The following is a 26951-nucleotide window of genomic DNA, read 5'->3' as shown; positions in this document are numbered from 1 at the left end:
AGCAATCAGACAACAAAAAGAAATAAAAGGCATCCAAATTGGCAAGGAAGAAGTCAAACTTTCACTGTTTGTCCATGACATGATACTCTATAAAGAAAACCCAAAAGACTCCACCAGAGAATTGTTACAACTGATACACAAATTCAGCAACATTGCAGGATACAAAATCAATGTACAGAAATCTGTTGCATTTCTATACACCAGTAATGAAGTAGCACTAAAAGAAATCAAGGAATCAATTCCACTTACAACTGCACCAAAAAACCTTAAGATACCTAGGGATAAACATAACCAAAGAGGTGAAAAGAACTGTACTCTGAAAACTAAAAAACACTAATGAAAGAAACTGAAGATGACACAAAAAATGGAAAAATATTCCATGCTCATGGATTCCAAGAATAAATATTGTTAAAATGTCTATACTACCCAAAGCAATCTACACATTTAATGCAATCCCTATCAAAATACCACCAGCTTTTTTCACAGAACTATATCAAACAATCCTAAAATGTGTATGGAACCACAAAAGACCCTGAATAGCCAAAGCAATCTTGAAAAAGGAAAGCAAAGCTGCACTCATCACAATTCCGGACTTTAAGCTATACTACAAAGCTGTAGTGATCAAGAAAGTATGGTACTGACACAAAAACAGACACACAGATCAATAGAACAGTATAGAAAATCCAGTAATGAAAAAACAACTTTTTGGTCAATTAATCTTTGTTAAAGCAGGAAAGACTATCCAATGGAAAAAAAAAGAGTTTCTTCAACAAATAGTATTGGGAAAACTGGACAGCAAGATGCGGAAGAATGAAACTGGACCAGGGGTGTCTGGATAGCTCAGTCAATCAAGTGTCTGCCTTCAGCTCAGGTCCTGATTCCAGGGTCCTGGGATCGAGCCCCACGTCAGGCTCCCTGCTCAGTGGGGAGCCTGTTTCTCCCTCTCCCTCTGTTGCTCACCCTGCTTGTGCTCTCTTTCTCTGTCTCTCTCTCTGTCAAATAAATAAATAAAATCTTAAAAAAAAAAAAAACTGGACCACTTTCTTACACCATATACAAAAATAAATTCAAAATGGATAAAAGATCTAAAAATGAGACCTGAAACCATTAAAATCTTAGAGAAGAACACAGCAGTAACCTCTTTAACATCGGCCATAGCAACTATTTACTAGATAGGTCTCATGAGTCAAGGGAAAGAAAATCAAAAGTAGACTATTAGGACTTCATCAAAATAAAAAGCTTCTGCACAGAAGGAAACAATCAGCAAAACTAAAGGCAATCTACAAAATGAGAGAAGATATTTGCAAATGGCATATCTGATAAAGGGTTAGTATCCAAAATCTATAAAGAATTTAGAAATCTCAACACCCAAAAAATGAATAATCCCATTAAAAAATGTGCAGAAGATAGGAAGAGAAATTTTTCCAAAGACATCCAGATGGCCAACAGACACATGAAAAGATGCTCAACATCACTCCTCATCAGGGAAATACGAATCAAAACCACAAGGAGATGCCACCTCACATCTGTCAGAATGGCTGAAATCAACAACACAAGAAACAATAGGTGTTGGCAAGGATGTGGAGAAAGGGGAACCCTCTTGCACTGTTGGTAGGAATGCAAACTAGTGCATGCGCTCTGGAAAACAGTATGGAGGTTCCTAAAAAAGCTAAAAATAGAAATACCCTATGACCCAGCAATTACACTACTAGGTACTTACCCAAAGGAAAAAAAAATACTAATTCAAAGGGATACATGTACCCTGATGTTTATAGCAACATCATCTCTACATAAGCCAATTTATGGACACAGCCCAGGTGTCCATGAAGTGATGGAGAAAGAAGATATGGTGTTTGTAGACACACACACACACACACACACACACACACACACACAGAATGGAATATTACTCAGCCATAAATATAATGAAACCTAGGGGCGCCTGGGTGGCACAGTGGTTAAGCGTCTGCCTTCGGCTCAGGGCGTGATCCCGGCGTTATGGGATCGAGCCCCACATCAGGCTCCTCTGCTATGAGCCTGCTTCTTCCTCTCCCACTCCCCCTGCTTGTGTTCCCTCTCTCGCTGGCTGTCTCTATCTCTGTCAAATAAATAAATAAAATCTTTAAAAAAAAATAATGAAACCTTGCCATTTGCAACAACGTGGGTATAGCTAGAGAGTATTATGTTAAGTGAAATAAATCAGTGAGAGAGATAAATACCATATGCTTTCACTCACATGTGGAACTTAAGAAACACACTAACAAAGGGATAGAGAGAGAGACAGAGAAGCAAACCAAGAAACAGACTCTTAATTATAGAGAATAAACTGATGGTTACCAGAGGGGAGGTGGTGGGGAGATGGGTTAAATTGGTGACGGGGATTAAGGAGTGCACTTGTGATGAGCACCAGGTATTGTATGGGAAGTGCTGAATCACTAAATTGTACACCTGAAACTAATATTACACTGTATGTTAACTAACTGGAATTTAAATAAAAACTTTAAATTTTTTAAAGAATACATCTTTGTAATATAACTTAAAATACTGAATTGTGATACCTCCAGCTTTGTTCTTCTTTCTCAAGATTTCTTTGGTTATCTGGGATCTTTGTGATCCCACACAAATTTTAGAATTGTGTGTCCTAGTTCTATGAAAAATGCTGTGGCTATTACATTAGGGATTACATTAAATCTGTATATTGCTTTGGGTAGTATCAGCATTTTTTTTTTTAAGATTTTATTTATTTATTTATTTGGCAGAGAGAGACAGCCAGCGAAAGAGGGAACACAAGCAGGGGGAGTGGGAGAGGAAGAAGCAGGCTCTTAGAGGAGGAGCCTGATATGGGGCTCGATCCCAGAATGCTAGGATCACGCCCTGAGCCAAAGGCAGACGCTCAACAACTGCGCCACCCAGGCGCCCCACATAGTATCAGCATTTTAACAATATTTCTTCTTCCAATCCATGAGCATATAATGTTTTTCCATTGTTTGTGTCATCTAGTTTCTTTCTTTCTTTTTTTTTTTTTTTTTTTTTTTATTTTTTTTTTATTAATAATGATTTTTTATTATATTATGTTAGTCACCATACAGTACATCCCCGGTTTTCGATGTAAGGCTCGATGATTCATTAGTTGTGTATAACACCCAGTGCACCATGCAAATATGTGCCTTCACCTACCCATCACCGGTCTATCCCATTCCCCACCCCTTCCCCTCTGAGGGCCCTCAGTTTGTTTCTCATAGTCCATAGTCTCTCATGTTTCATTCCCCCTTCTGATTACCCCTTCTTTATCCCTTTCTTCCCCTACTGATCATTCTAGTTCTTATGTTCCATAGAGTGAGAGAAATCATATGATAGTTGTCTTTCTCTGCTTGACTTATTTCACTAAGCATTATCTCCTCCAGTGCCGTCCAAGCAAATGTTGAGAACTCATTCTTTCTGATTGCTGAGTAATATTCCATTGTATATATGGACCACAACTTCTTAATCAGTCATCTGTTGCAGGGCATCTTCGGCTCCTTCACGATTTAGCTATTGTGGACATTGCTGCTATGAACACAGGTGCATATGGCCCTTCTCTTCACTACGCTGTATCATTGGGGTAAACACCCAGTAGTGCAATGGCTGGATCATAGGGTAGCTCAATTTTTAACTTTTAAGGGACCTCCACACGGTTTTCCAGAGTGGCTGTACCAATTTGTATTCCCACCAACAATGTAGGAGGATCCTTTCTCCACATCCTCTCCAAGCAATTGTTGTTTCTTGCCTTGTCTATTTTGCCATTCTAACTGGCGTATGGTATCTCAGTGTGGTTTTGATTTGAATTTCTTGATGCTAATGATTTTGAACATTTTTAATGTGTCTGTTAGCCATTTCATGTCTTCATTGGAAAATGTCTGTTCATCTTCTGCCCATTTTTGATTTGTTTATTTGTTTCTCGTGTATTGAGTTTGAGAGTTCTTTGTAGATCTTGGATACCAGTCCTTTATCTGTAGTGTCATTTGCAAATATATTCTCCCATTCCGTGGGCTGCCTCTTAGTTTTCTGACTGTTTCCTTAGATGTGCAGAAACTTTTAATCTTGATGAAGTCCCATAAATTCATTTTCTTTTGTTTCTCTTGCCTTTGGGGATGTGTCATGAAAAAGGTTGCTTTGGCTGATGTCGAGAGGTTGCTGCCTATGTTCTCCTCTAGAATTTTGATGGATTCCGGTCTCACATCGAGGTCTTTCATCCATTTGGAGTTTATTTTTGTGTATGGTGGGAGATATGGTCAAGTTTCATTCTTTTGCATGAGGCTGTCCAATTTTCCCAGCACCATAGTGAAGAGGACTTCTTTTCCCACCGGATGTTTTTCCTGCTTTATCAAATATTAGTTGCCCAAAGAGCTGAGGGTCCATTTCTGGGCTCTCTATTCTGTTCCATTGGTCTATGTGTCTGTTTTTGTGCCAGTACCATGCTGTCTTTGTGATCACAGCTTTGTAGTACAGCTCGGAATCCAGTATTGTGATGCCCCCAGCTTTGTTTTTCCTTTTCAACAGTTCCTTGAGATTCGGGTTTTTCTGGTTCCATACAAATTTAAGGACTATTTGTTCCAGTTCTTTGAAAACGGTTTCGGTATTTTGATTGGGATAGCATTGAAAGTGTAGATTGCTCTGGGTAGCATGGACATTTTAATCTAGTTAATTCTTCCGATCCATGAGCATGGAATATCTATCCATTCTTTATGTCTTCCTCAATGTCTTTTAAGAGTGATTTATAGTTTCTGAATAAAGGTCCTTTCGCTCTGGTTAAGTTAATTCCAAGAACGTATGGATTTTGGTGCTATTGTAAATGGGATGGATTCCCTGATTTCTTTCTTCGTTCTCGTTTCGTGTGTACAGAAATGCAACTGATTTCTGAGCACTGATTTTGTATCCGCCACGTTACTGAATTGCTCTATAACTTCTAATAGTTTGGGAGTGGCTTCTTTTGGGTTTTCCATATAGAGTATCATGTCATCTGCGAAGAGACATTTTGACTTCTTCTTTGCCGATTTGAATACCTTTGATCCCTTTTTGTTGTCTGATTGCTGTTGCAAGGACTTCTAGTACTATGTTGAATAATAGTGGCAGAGTAAGCATCCTTGTCGTGCCTGATCTTAAGGGAAAGGCTTCCAGCTTTTCCCCATTGAGAATAATATTTGCAGTAGGCTTTTCATAGATGGTTTTATGAGATTGAGAAATGTACCTTCTATTCCTACACTCTGAAGGGTTTTAATCAGGAAAGGATGCTGTATTTTGTCAAATGCTTTTCGGCATCGATTGAGAGGATCATATGGTTCTTGAGTCTTTTCTTGTTGGATATGATGTATCACGCTGATTGATTTGCGAATATTGAACCACGCTTGCATCAGGTATGAATCCCACTTGATCGTGGTGGATAATCCTTTAATGAACTGTTGGATTCTATTAGCAAGTATCTTGTTGAGGATTTTTCGTCCATATTCATTAGGGAAATCGGTTCGTAATTCTCCTTTTGAGGGGTCTTTGCCTGGTTTGGGGATCAAGGTAATATTGGCCTCATAGAATGAGTTTGGTAGCTTTCCTTCTGTTTCTATTTTTGAAATAGCTTTAGGAGAATAGGTATTATTTCTTCTTGAATGTTTGGTAGAATTCAGGAAAACCGTCCGGGCCTGGAGTTTGTTATTTGAAGGTTGTTTATCACTGACTCAATTTCTTCATAATTAATTGGCCTGTTTAAGAAATCAATTTCTTCCTTTTTCAATCTTGGTAGTTTATAGGTTTCCAGGAAGGATTCCATCTCTTCCGATTGCTTAGTTTATTGGCATATAGCTGTTGATAAAAATTTCTAATAATCCTTCCAATTTCAATGGTGTTCGCGTGACCTCTCCTTTTTCATTCATAATTTTAATAATCGCTTTCTCTTTTCTTTTGGATAAGTCTTGCCAGTGGTCTGTCAATTTTATTGATTCTCTCCAAGAACCAGCTTCTAGTCCTGTTGATCTGCTCTACTGTACTTCTGGTTTCTGCTTGATTGATTTCAGCTTTAATTTTGGTCAACTGCTTCCTTGTGCGTGGATTAGGCCTGTCCCTCTGTTGCTGTTCCAGCTTCAGGTGAGAATATAAAAACTGCATTTTAGATTTTCTATTCTTTTGAGTGAGAGCTTGGATGGCTAATGTATTTCCTTAGGACTGCCTTTGCAGTATCCCATAGGTTTTGGACCATTGTATTTTCATTCTCATTGGTCTCCATAAATTGTTTAATTTGATTTTTTGATTTCCTGGTTTATCGAGTCATTCCTGAGCAGGATGGTTCTTAGTCTCCAAGTGTTTGAGTTTCTTCCAAATTTTCCTTGTGGTTGAGTCCAATTTCAGAGCGTTGTGGTCTGAGAATATGCAGGGGATAATTTCAATCTTTGGTATCGGCTGAGACCTGTTTTGTGTCCCAGAACATGGTCTATTCTTGAAAAATGTTCCATGGGCATTAGAATAGAATGAGTATTCTTTGGTTCTGGGGTGTAGTGTTCTATATATATCTAAGAGGTCCAACTCGTCAGTATGGCATTCAAAGCCTTTGATTCTTGCTTAGTTTTTGCCAGGGTGTTCTGTCTATTTCTGAGAGTGGAGTGTTGAGGTCCCCTACTATTAATGTATTTTTATCTATATGTCTCTTTATTCTGGTCAAGAGTTTTGTGTATCTTGCTGCTCCCCTGTTGGGGGCATATATTTATAATTGTCATATCCACTTGTTGAATACTTTTTAAGAATAATATAGTGCCCTTCTGCATCTCTAACTATAGTCTGTAGTTTAAAATCAATTTATCTGATATGAGAATTGCTACCCCAGCTTTCTTTTGAGGTCCATTTGCGTGAAAGATGGTACTCCATCCCCTACTTCTCAGTCTGAATGCATCTTTGGGTTTGAAATGAGTCTCTTGTAGACAGCAAATGGATGGGTCATTTTTTTATCCAATCTGCAACCCTGTAGGCTTTGAAGCCAGAATTTAAACCATTAATGTTCAGGCTGAGTACTGAGAGATATGCTTTTAATTCTGCCATGTTGTCAGTAAAGTCTTTGTTTGTATTGTGTGGCTTTCTGTTTTGTATACTCTTGGGGCCTTTTTACTTTTATAGAACCCCCATAATACCTCCTGTAGGGCTGTTTCGTGGTTACAAAATTGGCTAGTGACTGTCGATTCTGAAATGTCTTTATTTCTCCATCAATTCTGAATGACAGCCTTGCTGGATAAAGGATCCTTGGCTGCATGTTTTTCTCTGAAAGAGCTTAAAATGCTCCCAACCCTTTCTCTCATTACAGGTCTGTGTAGACAGGTCTGAGTAATTTCTGATGCCTTTTGCCTTGTACGTGAGAAATTTCTTTGCCCTGGCCGCTTCAATACTGTTTCCTTGGATCTCATATTTGCGCAATTCCGGACGTGACGCGGTGTAGGTCTGTCATGGTTGAGCTTGGGAGGGGTCCTCTCTCTGCCTCTGACACGAATTTTTGTTTCCTTGCTGATTAGGGAAGTCAGCTACAATTTGTTCAAATATCTCTTCTAGACCTCGTTTTCTCCACCCCCTCGGGTATGCCGATGATTCTAACATTGGATCGTTTCGTTGAGTCAGTAATCTCCCGTGAGCCAACATTCGTGGGCGTGGATTTTTTTAAGACCATCTTCTATTTTTTTTTTTCCTCTATTAACCATCCTCCAATTCACTAACCTTTCCTCCAGCTTGTGACCCTAGGTCACACAGAGCTCTAGTTTTGCCTGGATTTGGCTTGCACAGAATTTTTAATTTCTGTCACGTCTCATTTCCGCCCTTAGGATTGTATATTCTCAGTAATATTTTCCTGAATACTTTTTCAAGTCTACTCATTATCTTGACCATTGTTACTCTGAATTCCATTTCTGATAATTTGGTTACATCCATATCCGTTACTTCTGTGGCAGAGGCCACTGACTCACTGTCTTTTCTTTGCTGGGGGCTTCTCCTTCTTGTCATTCTGATGAAGAGAGGTTGCGGGGTTTCCAGAGCTAAAATTATTGACTGGGTCCCAGGCCGTGCCCCTTGTTTTTATAGGGATCTTAGAGATGTGGGCTTCTTCTTTAAAGATTTTATTCATTTATTTATCTGAGAGATAGAGTATGACAGTCAGCAAGAACGAAAACAGAAGCAGGGGAGTGAGAGAGGAAGAAGCAGCTCCCAGCGGAGGAGCCCGACGAGGGACTCCTTTCGAACTGGGATCACGCCTAAGCTGAAGACAGGCGCTCAATGAAGCGCCACCCAGGCGCCTCGGGTTGTAGGCTTCTTGATTTTCAGCCTGCCTTCTGGTTCTGGGAGGGCCTGCGGCGCCGATACTCAGGCAACCCTGTTTGGGTAGAGTCTCCGCCCCTACGAGGGAGGATGGGGATGGGCACTCTCTGAGCTGGTATTTCCAGGCTTTTTGTTCTCTGGCGGCCTTTCTGGCGGTCGGCTATGCCTCTTCTGAGGGTCAGAGCAGCAGAGGCTGCATTGTCACAGAACAGAGGGATTGCGGCCTGTTCTCCACTGATGTTCTGGCCACTTTAACTCTGTTACTGTTGGTGCTGCTCAACCCTGCAGCGTCCCGGGATGTGCGCCCCACACCTGGCGTCCCTGCCCTCACTTCCAGGGCCGGCGCGTCTCTGTCCTTTGTGTTTCTAATGCCGCCAGCCACCGGCCGCCCCGCGCGCTCCCGGGTCTCCCGGTCTCAGTCTATGCCCGGTGAGCACACCTCGATTCCGAGTTTCGTGCGGAGAGGCTCGCTGGTACCGCAGACCCGGTTCAGGGTCTCAGCCTGCTGTTTCGCGGGTGCCGACCGCGAGTCCGCCCGCTCCCCCGTGCAGGTGGCTGCCGCTTCCCGGAGCCCAAACGCGGCGGCTCCCTCCCCCTTCCTTTTATCTTCCAATATCCATGCATGGTTTACAGCTCCCCTCTTTGTACCTCAATACTCAGCGCTGGAGATGTTCATTTGTAGAGATCCAGATGCATCATCCTGCGTCTCAGGCTGATTCCGTGGTTATTTAGGCTGGTCTGGTACCTATCCAGCTCGACTCAGGGGACCGGCTGAAAAAGGGGTCCCCTACTCCTCCGCCATCTTAACTCCTCCCCCATCTAGTTTCTTTCATCAATGTTTTATATTTTTTAGATTATAGGTCTTTCACCCCCTTGTTAAGTTTATTTCTAAGTATTTTATTATTCTTGGTGTAATTATAAATGGGAGTTTTTCCTAATTTGTCTATTGTGCTTCATTATTAGTGTATAGAAATGCAATGGATTTCTGTATTTTGAATTTGTATCCCTTGACTTTACTGAATTCATTTATCAGTTCTAGTAGTTTTTTGGTGGAGTTTTTATGGCTTCCTATATATAGTATCATGTCATCTGCAAACAGTGGAAGTTTGACTTCTTCCTTATCAATGTGGATGCCTTTATTCCTTTTTCTTGCCTGATTTCTGTAGCTAGGACTTCCAGTACTATGTTGAATAAAAGTGGTGAGAGTGGACATCCTTGCCTTGTTCCTGAACTTAGGGGAGAAGTTCTCAGTTTTTCTCCATTGAGGATGATGCTAGCTGTGGATTTTTCATACAAGGTCTTTATTACGTTGAGGTATGTTCCCTCTAAATAACACTTGTTGTGGGTTTTATCGTGAATGGATGTTGTACTCACGGTCTGAACTTTTAATTAATATTGAATAGCTAGTCAACCAATAGTTCTTTTTCCTTCAAAATTAAATAATACTTAAGTGTCACCATGCATTTATTTAAAAATGCTTTAGTATGATAATAGTAAATAGATACAGACTTATCTCCTTGGCCTTATTTTCTGGTCTTGAATCATTTTACTTAATAATGGTCACAGTAAACAATTATTAACTTTAAATTATCAGTCTATTCCTTAGCAAACATCCTTTGCTCCTACTTAAGCCCATTGATCCCCTCGCTCAGCACATGCAAATAAGCAGTTAATCATTGCTAGAGAAAATCTCGAAGTCATTTTCACTATTCTTTTCTCCTCTTACTTGACATCATTGGAACATTTGATGTGATTGATTAGTAAATATTTAATGACTGACACACTGTCTAAAAAATCCAATTGCATAATTAGAAGTCTCCTTGTAACATAAAGACACTATCATGAGGAAAAAAATATCAACTGTAGATTACTTTTAAGGATATTTGGGGGAAGGAGGTAGCACAGAAATATAATCTAATTAAACAACTAAGGATCTTTCCACAAGAATACTGATTATCTTATGAGGCCCAAATTGAGTTTCAAGATTGCACCTAAAAAGGTGACATAAGAGATACATGGTTAAAAAATAATAAAAATAAATAAATAAATAAATAAATAAATAAATAAAACATTTAGAATTACACTTAGGGCTCATGATTTGCTATAGTCGTCAAACTACAAGTCTTGATCTATCACAACATATCACTGACAATAAAACTGTCTAGTATTTCTTCAACAATCTTATGATTCCAAGTATAACTCTTACACCAAAATAAAATTGTAGGAGACTATGACTGTTAAAAAAATTACTGAGAATTACTGAATGTTGTTTAAATAAAAGCTCAGTGGAATTAAAGAAAGGAGGGGAAGGGAGGGGAAGGGAAGGGAAGGGAAGGGAAGGGAAGGGAAGGGAAGGGAAGGGAAGGAAAGGAAAGGAAAGGAAAGGAAAGGAAAGGAAAGGAAAGGAAAGGAAAGGAAAGGAACCCTCCCTGACATCAAGATGTTTTGGTATCAGAGTGAAAAGTCGCTTCAGGACGAGGTTCTGAATCTGCTTTAAATGGGTAGTAATCAAAGTGTTTCTGAAGTGATAGGACTAAGAGATGAGAGGGAATGGCATCCAAGTTATCCTGGATTGACATGAGTAAATAATCAAGAAACTTCAGAATATGTCTTGGCATAATGACTTGGGCAATTGGCTAGAAATGTTCATTGATTCATTTAGGAAATGATGATTAGAAGATATATTTTTAATGTGCTTGGAACAAATTATGGAAAAATCTGACTTCCAATCTAGGGGCTTAGTATCTAACTGAAGCTTCTTAATGGAAAGGTGCTAGTATTAATGGACTAACTGGGAAGATTACTGTATAAATGCTGTGGAAACTCTCAGAAGGAGAGTGGAAAAACAGGGAAAGTGAAGAAGACACGATGATAAATTTTTTAAAAATGGAGCGCATTAGCATGTACCACAGAATACACAAACATGGTTTCGAAAATGGTCTGAGCCAACATCAAGCAATGATTCAGAAATCACCTTTGCACTCTACCTCTCACAAATAACTGAAGAAATGGTAGATAACTCTACTGTGTAGGAAGCTGGGTACTCAGAGTCAAAGACATTCAGAAACCTATTAGAAAGGGAACACCTCCTCAACTGTTCCCATCAAGAACGTCGAGATCAATATCAATTTTTTTTTCTCTCATAGTAAGTGGAGAGATTTCTTGAGTTCTCCTTCTAAACAAGAGGTTTGCCTCCTATTCTGCGAGTTTTTAAACCTTTCTAAAAGCAAAGGCTATAAAATTTAAATTTAGAAGTGTACTTTAAAGACACCCCAGCAGTCTCCTTCTAGAAAATACACAATCACTTCACCCGGTTTCTTCAGGTTATTCAATCACTCACAAGTATTTTAGTCTTCTATTGTGTGAAGAAAAATGTACAGGGTTATGTTAGGAGGGATAAAAATTAGATATCCGATCTTTTGTGTACAGATTTGTTTTTTGAGGACTTTTACTCCTTCTTTAAACAAAAATCTAAAACACAAATTGATCTTTGATATGTTTGTTTTTTTATATCAACACAAAAGAACATGCATTGAATGTTCTCTAGTCCATTAATGTACCCATATTTTTCAGGTGCTGAATTTTCTATTACTCATTGGGGTTTTTAAAAGCTTGTTCAAAGCTACAACATGTGCCATTTGCGTGTGGGTTAATTCTAAGACAACTTCAACTTTTATTCTCTGGTTTTTATTTTTAAAGTTACAACTTTAAATTGCATTAGTGTCATCTCTCTACAATTTAATAGTTTTAAAGTCATTATCAAGAAACATGAAAAACTCACAAGCCAGCTATCATCTCATATGTTATAACAAATTTAACCAATAGTCCTATCATATTCAGGCCTTCCTATCACCACAACATTATCAAAACAGCTGGTGGATTTATTTTAAAGTGTTCTTGCTTTTTCCAATGAGAGTTTTCACAGATGGAAGCACCCTTCTAAGATAAACTCCAATCTGCTGCATTTAAAAAATACTTGGGAATGTCCAATAAGTTTGCAAATGTGAGAAGGGTGAATTAACATTACTTATACTTCTAGATTGAGCTGTCTAATGGTGAGTGTGCTAATGTACATTAATTTAATAGAAAATGTCCCTAATAGCACATACAGAAAGTATAGGCACAGGGAACACTGTCAAGCTGTCACCATCTCTCAGTAAACAACCCACTGGTCTTCACACATTTGGCAAGGGAGAGTGGGAACCTATCGTTAACAGAACACACAAAAACTCCTGCCCTCTCAGTATTCTCTCTTCTGGAAAAAATGGGTACAGAATAGGTTTGTCTGGTTTTACTCTGAAAACCCTCCCTTCATATCTCAGACATACTAAATTTTAGAAAAGTTTTGCACAATATGTTTAGACTTTTAGAACTAAAATTGTGTAAGGAAAAGAATTATTCTTGTAGAAAATATTTTTTTTTATCTGATTTTGAGATGCTGAAATAGGAAACACATGTGAAGGTGCACACAGTTGCGCGCACCCAGGCTTCAGAGACATACACTTCTGGATTTAATTATGCTTATATCATACTGGGGTAAAATTTAGTATCTCTTAACCTCAGTTTCATCACCTGAAAAACGCAGATCAAAATTCCTTCTCAACTAGTCATATTTACACTATTTTTTTTAATTTGACACAGATAGCATACCTAGTACATTATACAGTATAGAAAAGGCTTAATAAATTTAAGTCTGCACCACATTCCCCGTAGGCTTTTTCTAGCTAAAAAAGGTTTTCTTATAATGTTAATCCTAAGAATTTAAGATTGTAATATTAAAGAAAATTCATGTTAGGAAGCAGGATAAGACAGCAAGAATTAAGCAAAAACTATACAAAGAAAAGTAACTAAATAATCTTATCTCAAGCAAGATTTAAAACAACAAATCCAGTGACTTGTAAAAAATTATACGTATAAGATAATTAGTTGTAAAGACAAAATTTCATTGTTTATGCTATTAGAACTAGACTATAACACTCCTATTTTCTTCTTTGCAAACAAAATAAAGTCAGATTATTTTGCAAGGGTTTGCTCTTCACTGACAAGAATGTGAGATTTCCTAATTGACAGGGTGCTGCAGTGTCTACCATACTGCATTATTATATTGTGGCTCATAAAACCAGCTGTCAGTCACTATTTGTACAATGGGTACAAATAAATTTACCAGAAAACTCTCCATTCCAAGTATATTAATTTAAACCCACTACCACTTTCAAAAGTAAAACTAGTTTTGATTATAATAATTTACCTAAATTTTTCAATTACCAGTTTTCAGAAAACTAAATCCAAGTTTTCTTAATATGAAGTTTACTATTACTGGAGGGGAGGTGGATGGGGGGATAGGATAATCAGGAGAAGGGCATTAAGGAGGGCATTTAATATAGTGAGCACTGGGTGTTATACACAACTGATGAATCACTAAATTCTACCCCTGAAACTATTTATACAGTATATGTTAACTAAATTGAATTTAAATAAAAAATTTTAAAAAATATGAAGTCTACTGTGTTATACATTTAACCCACCATTTAAGATGTTAATAGCACTTACAAAATTGTCGTGATAGAAAATATGTTGCTTATATGTATATATAACTATAATATCCTCTATATTTTATATCCTATGTTTACTATTTTACATATATATTTTACATTTGCATTTTATATACTTTTTATTTTAATAATGACTCATAATATACATAATGTTACTCATATAGATTGTGTAGCGTGATGTGGACAAAAGCACACTAGAAAAACATCAAGAAAATTTAGTTATTCTATCAAGTAGTTATGGGATCTGGGATAAATCACTTAGCCTTGATAGGTTTTAAATTTCCTTTCTATACAATGAGATAGCTAGGTAGATTAAAATTCCATTCATCCAGATTCTGTTACATTTATTTTTACCTATTTATATAAAAAAAAATTCTAACCAGTATCTTATGTGTTTATACAGATTTTCTTTTGTCTTGATTATACTAAAGAAAAAAGTTGTGACTCCAGTTTAATTTTCACATGCATATATAAAACTAGATACTTGTTCTATTTTTTAAATAAGTTCTAAAAAATATTAACAAAGGCATATGTTTAAATGTGTCCATACATAACATACAACCACGAACAATGTGGTATTACTTGTTTCATATAAAATTGGCTTAAGTTGTATAATGGAAATCTTTCATCGTTTAGTTATACTGACATTACTTTTAAGATTTATATCACTCACATTTTGTAATAAATTGACTAACAGTGGTTTGAGTTACAGAAGGTTCTCCAGAACTAAACGTTCATCTTTTGAAACAAATATAAAGAAAAGCAGTTACTATTACATATTGTATTAGCTGTGATTAAAAGTAAAAATGTAACCTTTTAAAGGCCCAAAGGTATATATTACAAAACAGAAACAAGATAGATTTTGCATAAACATTAATGATTCAATAGACAATGTAACATCCATTTATCTTTTTCAGCAGAATACATTAAAGAAGATGGGACATTTTGAAAATAGTATTCCAGTCCTTTAACTCTAGTAAATTTAGTATCCTATCATTTGCCAGATTCAACACTAGGAAGTTATATGTTAAAATTAACGACTAAATTCTGGAATATTCAGTTAATGTTATATCAACTGATAAATGAATGAGGCAAAATGGGCATACATTTGCATTAATAATTTTAAATTAATATTTTATTATAGTCTGGATACAGTGTTCAATAATTATTTTGTAGAGCTTTTTTTCATTTTAGTTTTATATGGAGACAGAAGTTAAAATATTCTGAAAATAAATATAGTATTAGGGAAATGGCTTTAGTCAATGATAAGGTATATTACACAGTACAGTAATTAAAACACCTTGGTCCTGTCAAAGATAGATTGGTAGGACAAATAGAGGGTTTGAAATATACCTAAATAAATATGGAATTAAATATATGATAAATGTGGCATTTTAGGACAGTGGAAAATATATTATTCAGCAGATTTGAAATTATTAGTCATTTAGAGAAAAAAAAAAGAAAGTCTGGGTCCTTCACTCTTAACACCAAAATAAAAACAGAATACAGCCTTTCACATGTTACTCTGTAACCTCTCTCCTTTATTATATTATGTTACTAGTGACTTTAACTTATTATTTAAAAATATACATACTCATTGTAGAAGTAAAGTAATATGGAGATTTCTAAGAAAAATATTTATAACTTCTCTTCACCCCTCCTTCAACCTCAACCAACTGAGGAAAGTAAAGTTAAATTATATCCTTCTATGTCATATTTCCTTATATAAAAATCAATTTTTTTCTAAAGATAATATGTAATTCATACTAATATGCAACATACTCTTTTTTCACTTAATAGAGATACACCTCTAGGTCAATAAATAATAATATATTTTTAAGAAGAGCCTCAGAACATTCCATAATATAAATATTAAAATGTAATAACTAATATACAATACATAATAATACAAACAGACTTAGCAATTTTCATAATGATGGGCATTAGAGTTGTCTCAGGTATTTGATACTTCAAATGATACAATTGCTACAATAAAATATAGTGAACATATACCATTACATGGTGGTATTTTTATTTTTCTAGGAAGAGCACATAATAAAACACTGTTGGCACAATGGTATATATATTTGTAATTTACAAATATATTTCTACTGTGTGATGCTTATTGTTTCCTTCCAGTTGAATAGCATAGGAAGTTATTAAACTTCTTAACTTCAACAATCTGATGAGAGAAGAGTGGTGTCCCATCCTTTGATTTACATATTTCTGGCTAATATGGAAGTAAGACATCTCTAATATGGTTATTAATTGTTTCATTACCTCTTGTGTAATGTTTGTGACTTTTGCCTATGAGTATACTGCATTAGTTTATTATTTAAATATCCAGGAACAATTTGATAACAAGTAAAGCATGGCAAAAAAAAAAAAAAAATCACTTCGTTTCAAGTTGGGTTAGCTTTTATTTAAAAAAGTGTGTAGTAAAATTTATTCTCACATAATTATAGCTTCCAAATTATTTTAAAATATTTTTTAATATTTAAAAGTTAGTCCATTTAAAATTTATGTTACATGGCCTAATGAGGGGTTCTAAAAGTAAATTCAAAATTATACCTGAACAATTTTTCAAAGAACCCATCATTGGGGCGCCTGGGTGGCGCAGTCATTAAGCATTTGCCTTCAGCTCAGGGCATGATCCCAGCGTTCTGGGATCAAGCCCCACAACAGGCTCCTACACTAGGAGCCTGCTTCTTCCTCTCCCACTCCCCCTGCTTGTGTTCCCTCTCTCTGGCTGTCTCTCTCTGTCAAATAAATAAATAAAATCTTTAAAAAAAAAAAGAACCCATCATTTTCCACTGAATTGAAATGCACTCTTCATTATATATTATGTTTTTATTATTACTTGGTTCTCTTTACAGACTTTCATCTGCTCCAGAAAATGTGTATTCCTGTACCAATACTACATGTTGATTATATAAGATTTACTGTGAGTTTAAGATCTAATGTGGCAAATTTCTTTTTGTCTTATTTTACAAAGGTTTCTTTCTACCATATAGCTTCCCAATTACTAATTCAGTATTTGCTAATCTGGGTTTCAATTTAGACTACCCACTGGATCTTAAATAATTATTGCACTTTTCCACATGTATTGAGAAATAATTATCTGCTATAAGAGTAGATTTTAAAAGGTAAAATTATAGGTAAAATATTTTTAAAAAGTCATCATGAGTGCATTCATGAGCTGTCATGTCCAAGACTGAAAATGACAAGGCAATAAGACAGAAAAATAAGTGGAATCATCTTAAAGGTATTTGCTAAACCAGGTGCATACTGGATCCCATTTTCAGGTCCTCTGAGAACACAGCAGATAAAAATCCCTTGTAAAGAAAAATGTATTCATTGCACTCCCCACAGAATTTCTACATATAAAGCTTCAAAGAAAAGCAGAGTAAATAAATAAATAAACATATGAAGAAAAAAAGCACGATGAGTGGAACTAGTAGACACTACCAACAATATAACCAGACAGAACTTTAGTGGAACTCCCAGAGTATGAAAATTAGTATTTTTATATATTTAAGGACAGGCTTGGAAAATGAATTAAAAGCTAGCAGAGTTTTTAAAAATACAAAAACCATAAAAGATAAATTAACAGTCATGGAGAATAAAGTAAAAAAGTTTAACATATATCTAATAAGAGTTCCACAGGCATATGATAGAGAGTCAATGAGAAATTCCCCCAAATGGTGAAAGTCATCAATGTACAAATTCAAGAACTAAGTAGGATAAACAAAAAGAAATCCAAACTTAGGGGCACCTTAGTGGCTCAGTCGGTTAAGCATCTGCCTTCAGCTCAGGTCATGATCCCAGGGTCCTGGGATGGGGATCAAGTCCCACATTGGGCTCCCTGCTCAGCGGGGAGTCTGCTCCCCCCTCTGCCCCTGCTCACGCACTCTCTCACTCACTCTCTCAAATAAATAAATAAAATCTTAAAAAAAAGAAATCCAAACTTAGATAAATCACTGTTTAGTTGAACACTAAAGATAAAAAGATCTTTAAAACGGTCCGCCTCCAAAGACATAGAACACTCAAATTAGCAATAAATAGGTTTCTGTTTATTTTCCAATAGCATCAGCACAAGCAAAAGTAAACCACTTTCCCATGGCAATTCCAAAATGAAAAAAAAAAAAAAAAGATATGAAAAGGAAAAAAAATGAAGAAAATCGGCAAAAATGTGAATAAATCTAATCCAATATTAACTAATAAAGCATAACAATACTATCTTATCAAGTTTTAAAAAGATAAAATTAATATACAGGAAACAGTATTTTATGACTTAGGGATGAGCTAATTTGAAGTAGAGTCCTTTACTCTCTACCAGAAGACCCACTCAGATTAACACCCTAAATGACACAGACCCATACTATAAAGTAGTTGTAAAAATTGGAATTCACTCAGTCCTAGAAAAATACATTTTTCACATTACTCAAATATCAGCATCTCAACTGTAAATGAAATTGACACATGAATTCAGAACTATTTATTTAAGCCAAATGGCGTATTTTACTCTGTTTACCCCCTAAAAGCATAACAGAGTTTTTAAAAGCTGTGTTCTCTTGAGCACCATTTTACGGCAACAGGTGGGTAAGTTTCTGACAGTCCTCTTAGAAAGGACAGAGGTACTCATAGTTACCATTTAGGAAAACAAGTGAGGAAACTAGCCTTGTGTACCAAAATAAACCTCATCACTACCTTTTTATTTTATATATCTAAAATATTCATATTTTCAAATACTATTGGGTAATAAGTTGCGGGCTTCCTAATTCTTTTTCATCTCCTTATTTTCCTGTCATGATAGTGGAGAAAGCTCAATAGGCTTACATAAGACGTTATGTATTTGGACATTGGTTTCTAGGCACTGGGAAGCCACTGGCATTTTTTGAACAAAGCAGTGATATAATTAGAGCTATGTTTTTAGGAAATTATTCAGGAAATGATCAACATTTTACTTGGTAAAGGAATCAAACCACTTAGCCATTGTAATTGAAAAGCAAACCCAAAAAGAGGATGAAGTAAATCTATTGACTGCACTTGTGCTTTGTAACACTTGTATCAGGGATATGCACGTGTGCGTATGTATGTGTACCCACATACACATGCACGTGTATCAAGATGACTTCTTTTAAATAAAAATGTTGTTGTCAATAGTTATCAAATGAACTCTGCTGGTGACATTTTTGTTTCTCCCCTGACTTCTACTCATACTTTCGGTGGAGATCTATCATAAAGAAGAGCTTTTTATTTTACATTGAGTCATTTAGTCAGCTTTCCTCAAATGTGTATTATTAAATTTATTTATCTATATAAAAGCCACACAAATCTGAGCACACAGATTCTATACAATATACAAATCAGTGGAAAAATCGATGCTTTACAATTTGACGGAAACTCTTGAAAAGAGAAAGTATCTCTATTGTTTAAAATAAAGCATCATGAAACGAAGGAACATTTTTAAAAAGTCATTCTTTTTCACTACATTTATAGATCGACCTCATGCATTCTGATAGAAAGTACCATTTCTTTTTCCCCAAAGGAAAGCTATCAAGAAATATAACCCAGTATTCACAGTTTGATGACTCTGAAACGTGTACTTCCGATCGAGCAATACAATTGCAAACAACAGCCTGCATGAACGAAACAGAGAAAAACTGACTGAGGAGGTACAATAGAATTGAGTGTACCTTTGAAAACTAGAGCTGTAATCCAGTTTGTAAGAAAATAAAGAATGGAAGTATTGGCCTAAACTCCCTGAATCACAGAAACCTAACACAATACAATACAAGTGACATCCTTTCCTCAAAGAGGCACAAGGCTCATTGAGTCTGGAGATTCAATTACCCTCTCAACCTGGAAAGAATCCCCCTCCTGAGTTGAGGTCCACTGGCAGAGCAATGTGGGACAGCCTACATTGTACACAGCTGGTAAATATCTAAAAAGCTGCAGGCTTTAAAGAACAAGAATCTCTGACCTTTTATGATTACTTCAGTGATTCTTCAACAAAACAGTACTTAAGGATAGAGTTCCCTAAATGCCTGGCAAAAGATCACAATTTCAATTAAATGTTTCCAAATATCTTCTCTTCATATCAAAATCTGTTTAAATAAACAATCAAGCAAAATGCTTCATTAGGCAGTAAAGAATACAAATTAATGAAATAGAAAAGTTTTCCTAAACTAGAGATGATTCTGATCTTCCTTAGACATTTTTTAAACTTCTCAAAGAATACCATTATTCCCTGTAGGTCTTTTTTTTTTTTTTTTTCTATAAATTTGTATAGACCTTGAATGAATGGCGTATACACTAATTAGAATCACAGTATCACCATTGAATTTTGGAATATCTAGGGAACATTTAGTTAGCATGGATCATAACTGCAATATTTCCTCATGCTTGAAGTCAAGACTTTTACCTTGAAAATAATTTTAGCCAAAACACTTCAGACTTCAAACTTCAGACATTTGGTTTCATTCCACTTCTATGAAGTCATCATTAAACAAATAAGATTTCACACATAAGTGTCACATAAATTATTTATTTTTATATATAAGACAAAGGTCTTGTGATGATAGATGTTTGGCATACCATAAAGTTAATAAATTAGACCCCTTGCTAGAATTCATCTTCTTAATTACAAAACAAATATAAAGCATTGGTGATTTTCTACTCTGTATGGGATTAAGTCTCAAATATTGAGCATAGAATGACAGTATTTTCACAACGGAATCCCAGTCTAATTGCCTTGTCCCATCACTCTTTTTTCTGTAACCCAGGCTCTACCCTAGCCACACTGGAGTTCTTACATTTGCCCAAACTTGTCACGTACACACTCACATTGCTGCTTTTGCCCATGCTGAATACTCTTCCTGGATTGCATGGATTGCAGCACCAGCCACATTCAATATGGTGTGTGTGTGTGTGTGTGTGTGTGTGTGTGTGTGTGTGTGCACATGCTTTACATATCTCTTTTTGCTCATAAATTATGAACTTCTAAAAGGCAGGGCCATAGCAAGAACTCAATACATGTCACTGGGTTTGGTACATAGCAGCTACTCAATAAATAATAACAGCTACCAAATAGTAATCCCTTGTATGATATTTATCATACTGAATGTAGAGAGGAATTAATAATTCCACATCAACAAAATATTTGTTAAATAATGACTATGTTAGAGATGGTCACATGCAAGTATTATTTCATTTATACCACAACCTTATAAAACAGATGCTGTCTTTCTTTCATAAATAATTTTTCCTGGGTTCACAATAAGTGGTCAATCTAAAAATTTAACCTAGACTTAAAATCCTATAAATATGTCTATGTAGATTAATACCATACCATATATCTAATAACTTTAATTCTTTTGAAATCCTAAAACTATATAAATGTACCATTTTTCTTCTGAAATATATATATTTTTTAAATAATTGGCATTGAGAAATGATCCTTATAAAAAAAAGGTAGCTGGTTGTTGAAGAAGTACTTATTGGATTTGTACAGCATTTTAGAACGTAAGTGTCAAACACTGTGAGAAGAGTGATTCTCTGCATCATTTTGGAAAGACTTCCTTCAGCTTTTGCCCATTTGCTAAAGCATCAGACACTTGGCTAAGAGTTCACATACTCCTTTCACAAACAAAAGATACTATTAATTAATTATTCAATCAATCAAACATTCACTTAGTGAATAAAAAACTGGGCTTAGTCTTACACTGGTTTAAAAAAAAATAAAGATTAAAATTCCTTTTGTTCTACTCATGCTCATAAAAGCCTGTTTTTTTTTAATTTTTTGGTTATAAATCTATCTAGTCTCTGTGATTTATTCCAAATCTTAAACAAATTAACTGAATTTTAAGTAACAGAGAAAAGTCCATTTCCTTGGTATGTCTCAGTGTGCCAGACTTAATACCAAAACACATTTTAAAACAAAGATATTTCACAAATTTGAAATGTGTTTTGCTAATCAATGACAGTTCCTATCCATAAGCATTTAGCAAGCTTAAGCTACAGAAAATCTACTCAGTGAGTGCCTTGGATTAAAAAATCATTAATTTCAACAAAAACTAATTTTTAAGTCAATAAACAATGAATATGCATTTTTATAATAATTATTTCACAACATGGAAGAGACTAATTAACAAATGTACATTTTCACATGCCTATAGAAATCATATCTTTAATGCTTTAACCCAATTTAATAAGTCAAGCTTTATGCTTTAATCACAGGTCATACTATATAGATACCAAGATCAAGTGCTGTTATTTTCATTTGCAGAGCTAAATCTGAATTTACCTTGTTTGCAATACTTGTGATGAATGATTTGATATCTAGATTGGTTGGACAGCTCTTCTGACAGGGGGCATCTGCACATTTCAGGCACCTAAGGAATAAATTAGCCAGATTAAAGAAATTATAAAGTAACTGAGATAATATTCTAAATATTCTCTACCCAATACCCAGAGTTAGTATCTAGTAAGGACAAATAAAAGAGTGCTTTTTTTTTTTTTAAGATTTTATTTATTTGACAGAGAGAGAGGCAGTGAGAGAGAGAACACAAGCAGTGGGAGAGGGAGAAGAAGGCTTCCCGCCAAGCAGGAAGCCCGATGCAGGGCTTGATCCCAGAACAATGGGATCATGACCCGAGCCGAAGGCAGACGCCCAACGACTGAGCCGCCCAGGCGCCCCAATAGTGCTGTTTTTTATGTACAAAAATTTTTTATTTTGTACACCTTCTGAGATGTATAAAATAGCACCACTCAGGCTAACTGCTCGTCATTTCCATGTTCCTCCTAGAGATTAAGAGGGCCATAATTATTTAAGATACATCATTTACTCATTTACTAAACCAGTCTTGTTTTGATTTCTCACTAAACTGACAATGCTTAGAGAATGCAGTCTTTTATGACAAAAGTTTTGTATGCCTTTACACCACAATTATTATACAAACACAGAAGCAAAGTCTCTCATTTGACCACTTGTAACATCCTTTCTTCATCCCTTCATCCCTCCCACTTTGTCTCCCACATTTCCTCTCTCCCTCCTTTGTTACCTACCATCTCTCCCTCCCTCCAACTTTCTGATGTTTTGTAACCTACAAACTATTCACATGGGAATGGGGCTTTGTAGTACATGCTTCAATGCACAGCCCAGATCCACCCCCTTCCAGAATGAAGCATTTATTCTCCTGCTGCTGCACCCTCAGCCAAAGGGAACAGGCTCAACCAAGGTCGTGTCCCCTTTGCAATGGCAGCCTTCTTCCAATTACAGGTCAGTGAAGAGGTTAGAGGCCCAGTACCTTTGCCCAGACTTGAGAAACAAGCCTGTAGAAATCCACTGCAACCTTTATTATGGCTATCTGTCCAATCTTGATTCCTTCACTCTTGTACAAATGTTGATCTTCTAATAAAGTTCCTGCATATTAATATCATTTCAAAATCTGCTTCCTGGGCAACCAACCAGAGATATGCTCAAACTTTAGTGTGCCTAAGAACCAGCTTGATAAATGTCACAGTTTTCACAGAGGAGCCCCTCCTGAGTCTGAGTTATTGGCTTGGGAATCTGTACTTGGCGGGGGGGGGGGGACTTTGAGGTGATTCTGATATACATGGTTGGATCCATACAGTAAGAATCACAATTCTATACATCAGGACTGAAACCACAGGCTAGAATGGTCCTTAATTTGCATATTAATGTGTGTTGTTTATTTATTTATTCACTTAATAAATATCTAATGAGCCCCTGTTACATGGCAGAACCTGGGATATGAGGATATAAAATTGATAAACAAGACCACCATGGTCCTGCTCTCATGCACCTTGCAGTTTGGAGGAAGTTCACACATATAAAAGTCAATTGTAGTTTTCAAGGTGAAAATAGCATCCTAAGGGAGCATTTAAGAGGAACAGTAGTGCTGGAAGGAGAGAGGCAGGGAAAGCTCATTGGGAAGAGTAATACTCAAAGGGAAGACTGAAGAATAAATAGGCATTAGGGAAGCGGAAAAGGGTGGGATTTGGAGTGCAAGGTCACTCAAGAGAATGATCTGATATATGCCAAGGCCTGGAGAACATGACAAGGTACATGAACTAATCCAGGTTGGCTGGTCACACAGTGAGAACAGCAGTAGAGTAGAATTAGGCTGGAGATCTAAAACTTAAGATATACCACTGTCACATTTGTCAGAAGACCAGAATTCTCCAAGAATTTCATTGAGAATGAATCCTACACTGCTCTGTGACAAAGGTGACTAGCTAGCTCATTTTCTATCTACTTTCATGTGTAAAGACCTTGCTTCGTTTCCTTTGAGAAAACAATACCAGTCTCCTTGTCATTCTTTTGTGAGTAGGAGAGTCCTCTTCATTGTCTGAACCAATTTCTCAGCACCTAATTAATATCTTGTTTTTAAATCTGATCTCTTTTCTCTGGTTTGTGCCCTTAGTCTTCTCTCTAAATTAAATTTTACACAATGAGTACCAAAGGCTTTTCATAATCAATTGTCCTCTCTGAAATGTAGTCATTAAACCTCTCCCCTATCATTTCTCTAAATGCCATTGTTAGATTCACATCTATCATTTAGTTGAATTCCTATCTTCTCATACTCATGATTTTTCCCCTAAAACACTGTCACTGAGTTCAAAAAGAACTTCTTGAAAGTGTAATCAGCAGCATACAGTGCATATCGGTGCAAGCAGAGCATAATGCATGGTCTATTTGGTCTATGATGTTGAAATGTGGTGATATTATATATACTACCTTCACACGGATAAATATGTTGTACATTATTAGTGATTTGAAAGGATTTCCTCTGATGTAGTAAAATAAAATAGCTAAAAACTTAGCAAGTAATATTCCATCTTAAATACCTTCTAATTTATAAAAAAAGTCATTTCAACAGTTTTAAAAATATTTGGCAATTCACAGTAATAAAGCAACAAATGTACTTATTTGTTTCATATGTGTATGTGTGTATATATGTATGTATATATATATATACATATATATACATATATCTCATATATATATATCAGATATATATACATATATCTCATATAGATCCTGCTTATCCCTAATGAAGTCACAAATTTTCTGCTTTTCTTTTTTCTAACACCCGTCTTGAATAATAAGGCAATTAAAAAATGAAGTTATATTGTCAGCAGATATGAATGAGGCAAATTAATGCACAGTGTATTTCCATGTTCTTCTAGAGAAATCTTAAATTCAACATAAACAGATTCACTTAACAGCACTGACAATGTAAGGATTCTTAGTTGTGGTTATTAAGCCTCTTTACCAAATAATTCCCTTTTTATTATTGAGCTAGTTCACAAATAACAGCTGTTGGAAATGTCAGATGTTAATGAGGCAGGGCAATGCAAACCTGAATTGTAGCATTCTTTTTTTTTTCTTTGGTGCCATGAATATGCCAGAATGGGCAGACTCTGATAATAATACCATCTTGCAATTCTCTAAGCGCTCTGCAGACTAAAGTGCATCAGGCTGCCATTAATCCCACTTATCACTCTGACAGCTCAGTAATTACACTACTGCTATAGCCAGGTAGTCCTAATAAAATATCAACCACTGCACTGGAATGCATACTGGTGAGATGTTTTATTAAACTTGGGGGGGGGAGGGTTGATCATCAAGTGACATTAGTGTTGACCTATTTTTCTATTTGACAATAAATTATCCTTTGACCATGCCATAATAGATATTACAGAGTGCATTTACTGTACCAAATCAGAAAGGTACTGCATTACAATGATGTAGGCAAATGGTGTAAATAAAATAGCAGAAATGCATGTCAGAATGTTATTACCTAAATTGCTTTAAATGATTGATACCATGAAAAATCACAGACACAGTACTTAGGGGAATATGTCAACAATTATTGTAAACCACAGTTCTACATAAATTTTTCCTTGGAAGCAACATTTAAATTACACTTGTTTTTATCTTCATTCATTTAATTCCCCTTTTATGTTTCAAAGTTACTCTTTTATAATGCAGTTTATTTTTAAATGCATTGTAAGAGTCAAAAGTTAATTCAGATAAACAATTATGTAATATTTTTAATCCCCAAATGATTATATTTATACTAAAAGGAATATATTAGATTATTTTTTAAGCAATGAAACATCTTAGATTTTTTACTACTGATAAACTTTTTTCATTTCCCCATTTAATAGAGAGTGTAACAATGGATTTCATTAAAGGCAAAATATAGAATCCTTAATAATGTTAATCCTTCATGATTCAGCATGACCATAAAAAATGTATGAAAATTTTAGTACTGCTACTTAAGGGACAAAAACTACTAGAGATATACAGAGCTTTCTCCAGAGAAAGAGAGCCATGATTCCTCTCCCCAAATATTAGTGAGGCTGGACAGCTTTACTCTGTAGTATAAACCAGAAAAAAATTATAGAAGTCATGAAATGAACAAGATTTCATTCTTCACACATCTGAGAACGGACGGCTGCTTCTTTTATTGTTAAGCATCCATAGCGGTTGGAATTGTCACCTATGCTTGTTAAAGAATTTTCCAATCCATGAGTTTAAATAACAATTTCTTCCTCAGTTAAAAAAAAAAAATCACACAAATCTATCTGAAAACCTTAAAACTCCATGTTGCATTCATTGTCTTTGGTTTTTTGCTAGACTTCGGTTCAATCAAGCTAGCACGGTTTGATCAGGCTATGTATAATCTATATTAGTCTACGTGTAATCAAACTGAGCAAGTTAGTATTTACATGGAAAAAAATAAGATATTTTCCTAATATTGATGTTGTATTGCCTCAGCTATTTGATGTTTAGTACCTTCATTTGGAAGATCTAACTAACTGAACTGTAGCAGAGGGGTACAGATCTAACTTCCCTACCCTATAATCACCAGTATAGGCGAATACATAGCCTAATATCCTGGGGCAATTTGGCAATATTTCTACTGAAACAGCACAGAATTGAATGGAAGGAGTGTAAATCAAGAAATGGGGGGTTAGAAGTGTCTGACGCAAATCTGATATACACAGCTTGCAATCCTTGTACCAGATAATAGAAATACCCAAGAA

The 26951-nt window shown here is 35.8% G+C and overlaps 1 protein-coding gene across 3 annotated transcripts in view; it reads right to left on the bottom strand.

Annotated features, from left to right (window-relative positions):
• The window catches only part of DPYD (dihydropyrimidine dehydrogenase), a 788358-nt gene that overhangs the window by 575948 nt on the left and 185459 nt on the right, over window positions 1-26951 (bottom strand). For all 3 annotated transcript variants that reach the window (XM_040626998.1, XM_040626997.1, XM_008697678.2), the window contains exon 4: window positions 22177-22264. In XM_040626998.1, the coding sequence (XP_040482932.1) occupies window positions 22177-22264 (88 nt within the window). The remainder of the gene's footprint in view (window positions 1-22176; window positions 22265-26951) is intronic.

The sequence above is a fragment of the Ursus maritimus genome, unplaced genomic scaffold, assembly GCF_017311325.1.
Source record: "Ursus maritimus isolate PB19 unplaced genomic scaffold, ASM1731132v1 scaffold_12, whole genome shotgun sequence".
Lineage (NCBI taxonomy): Eukaryota > Metazoa > Chordata > Mammalia > Carnivora > Ursidae > Ursus > Ursus maritimus.
This window is presented reverse-complemented; position numbering and strand designations above follow the sequence as displayed.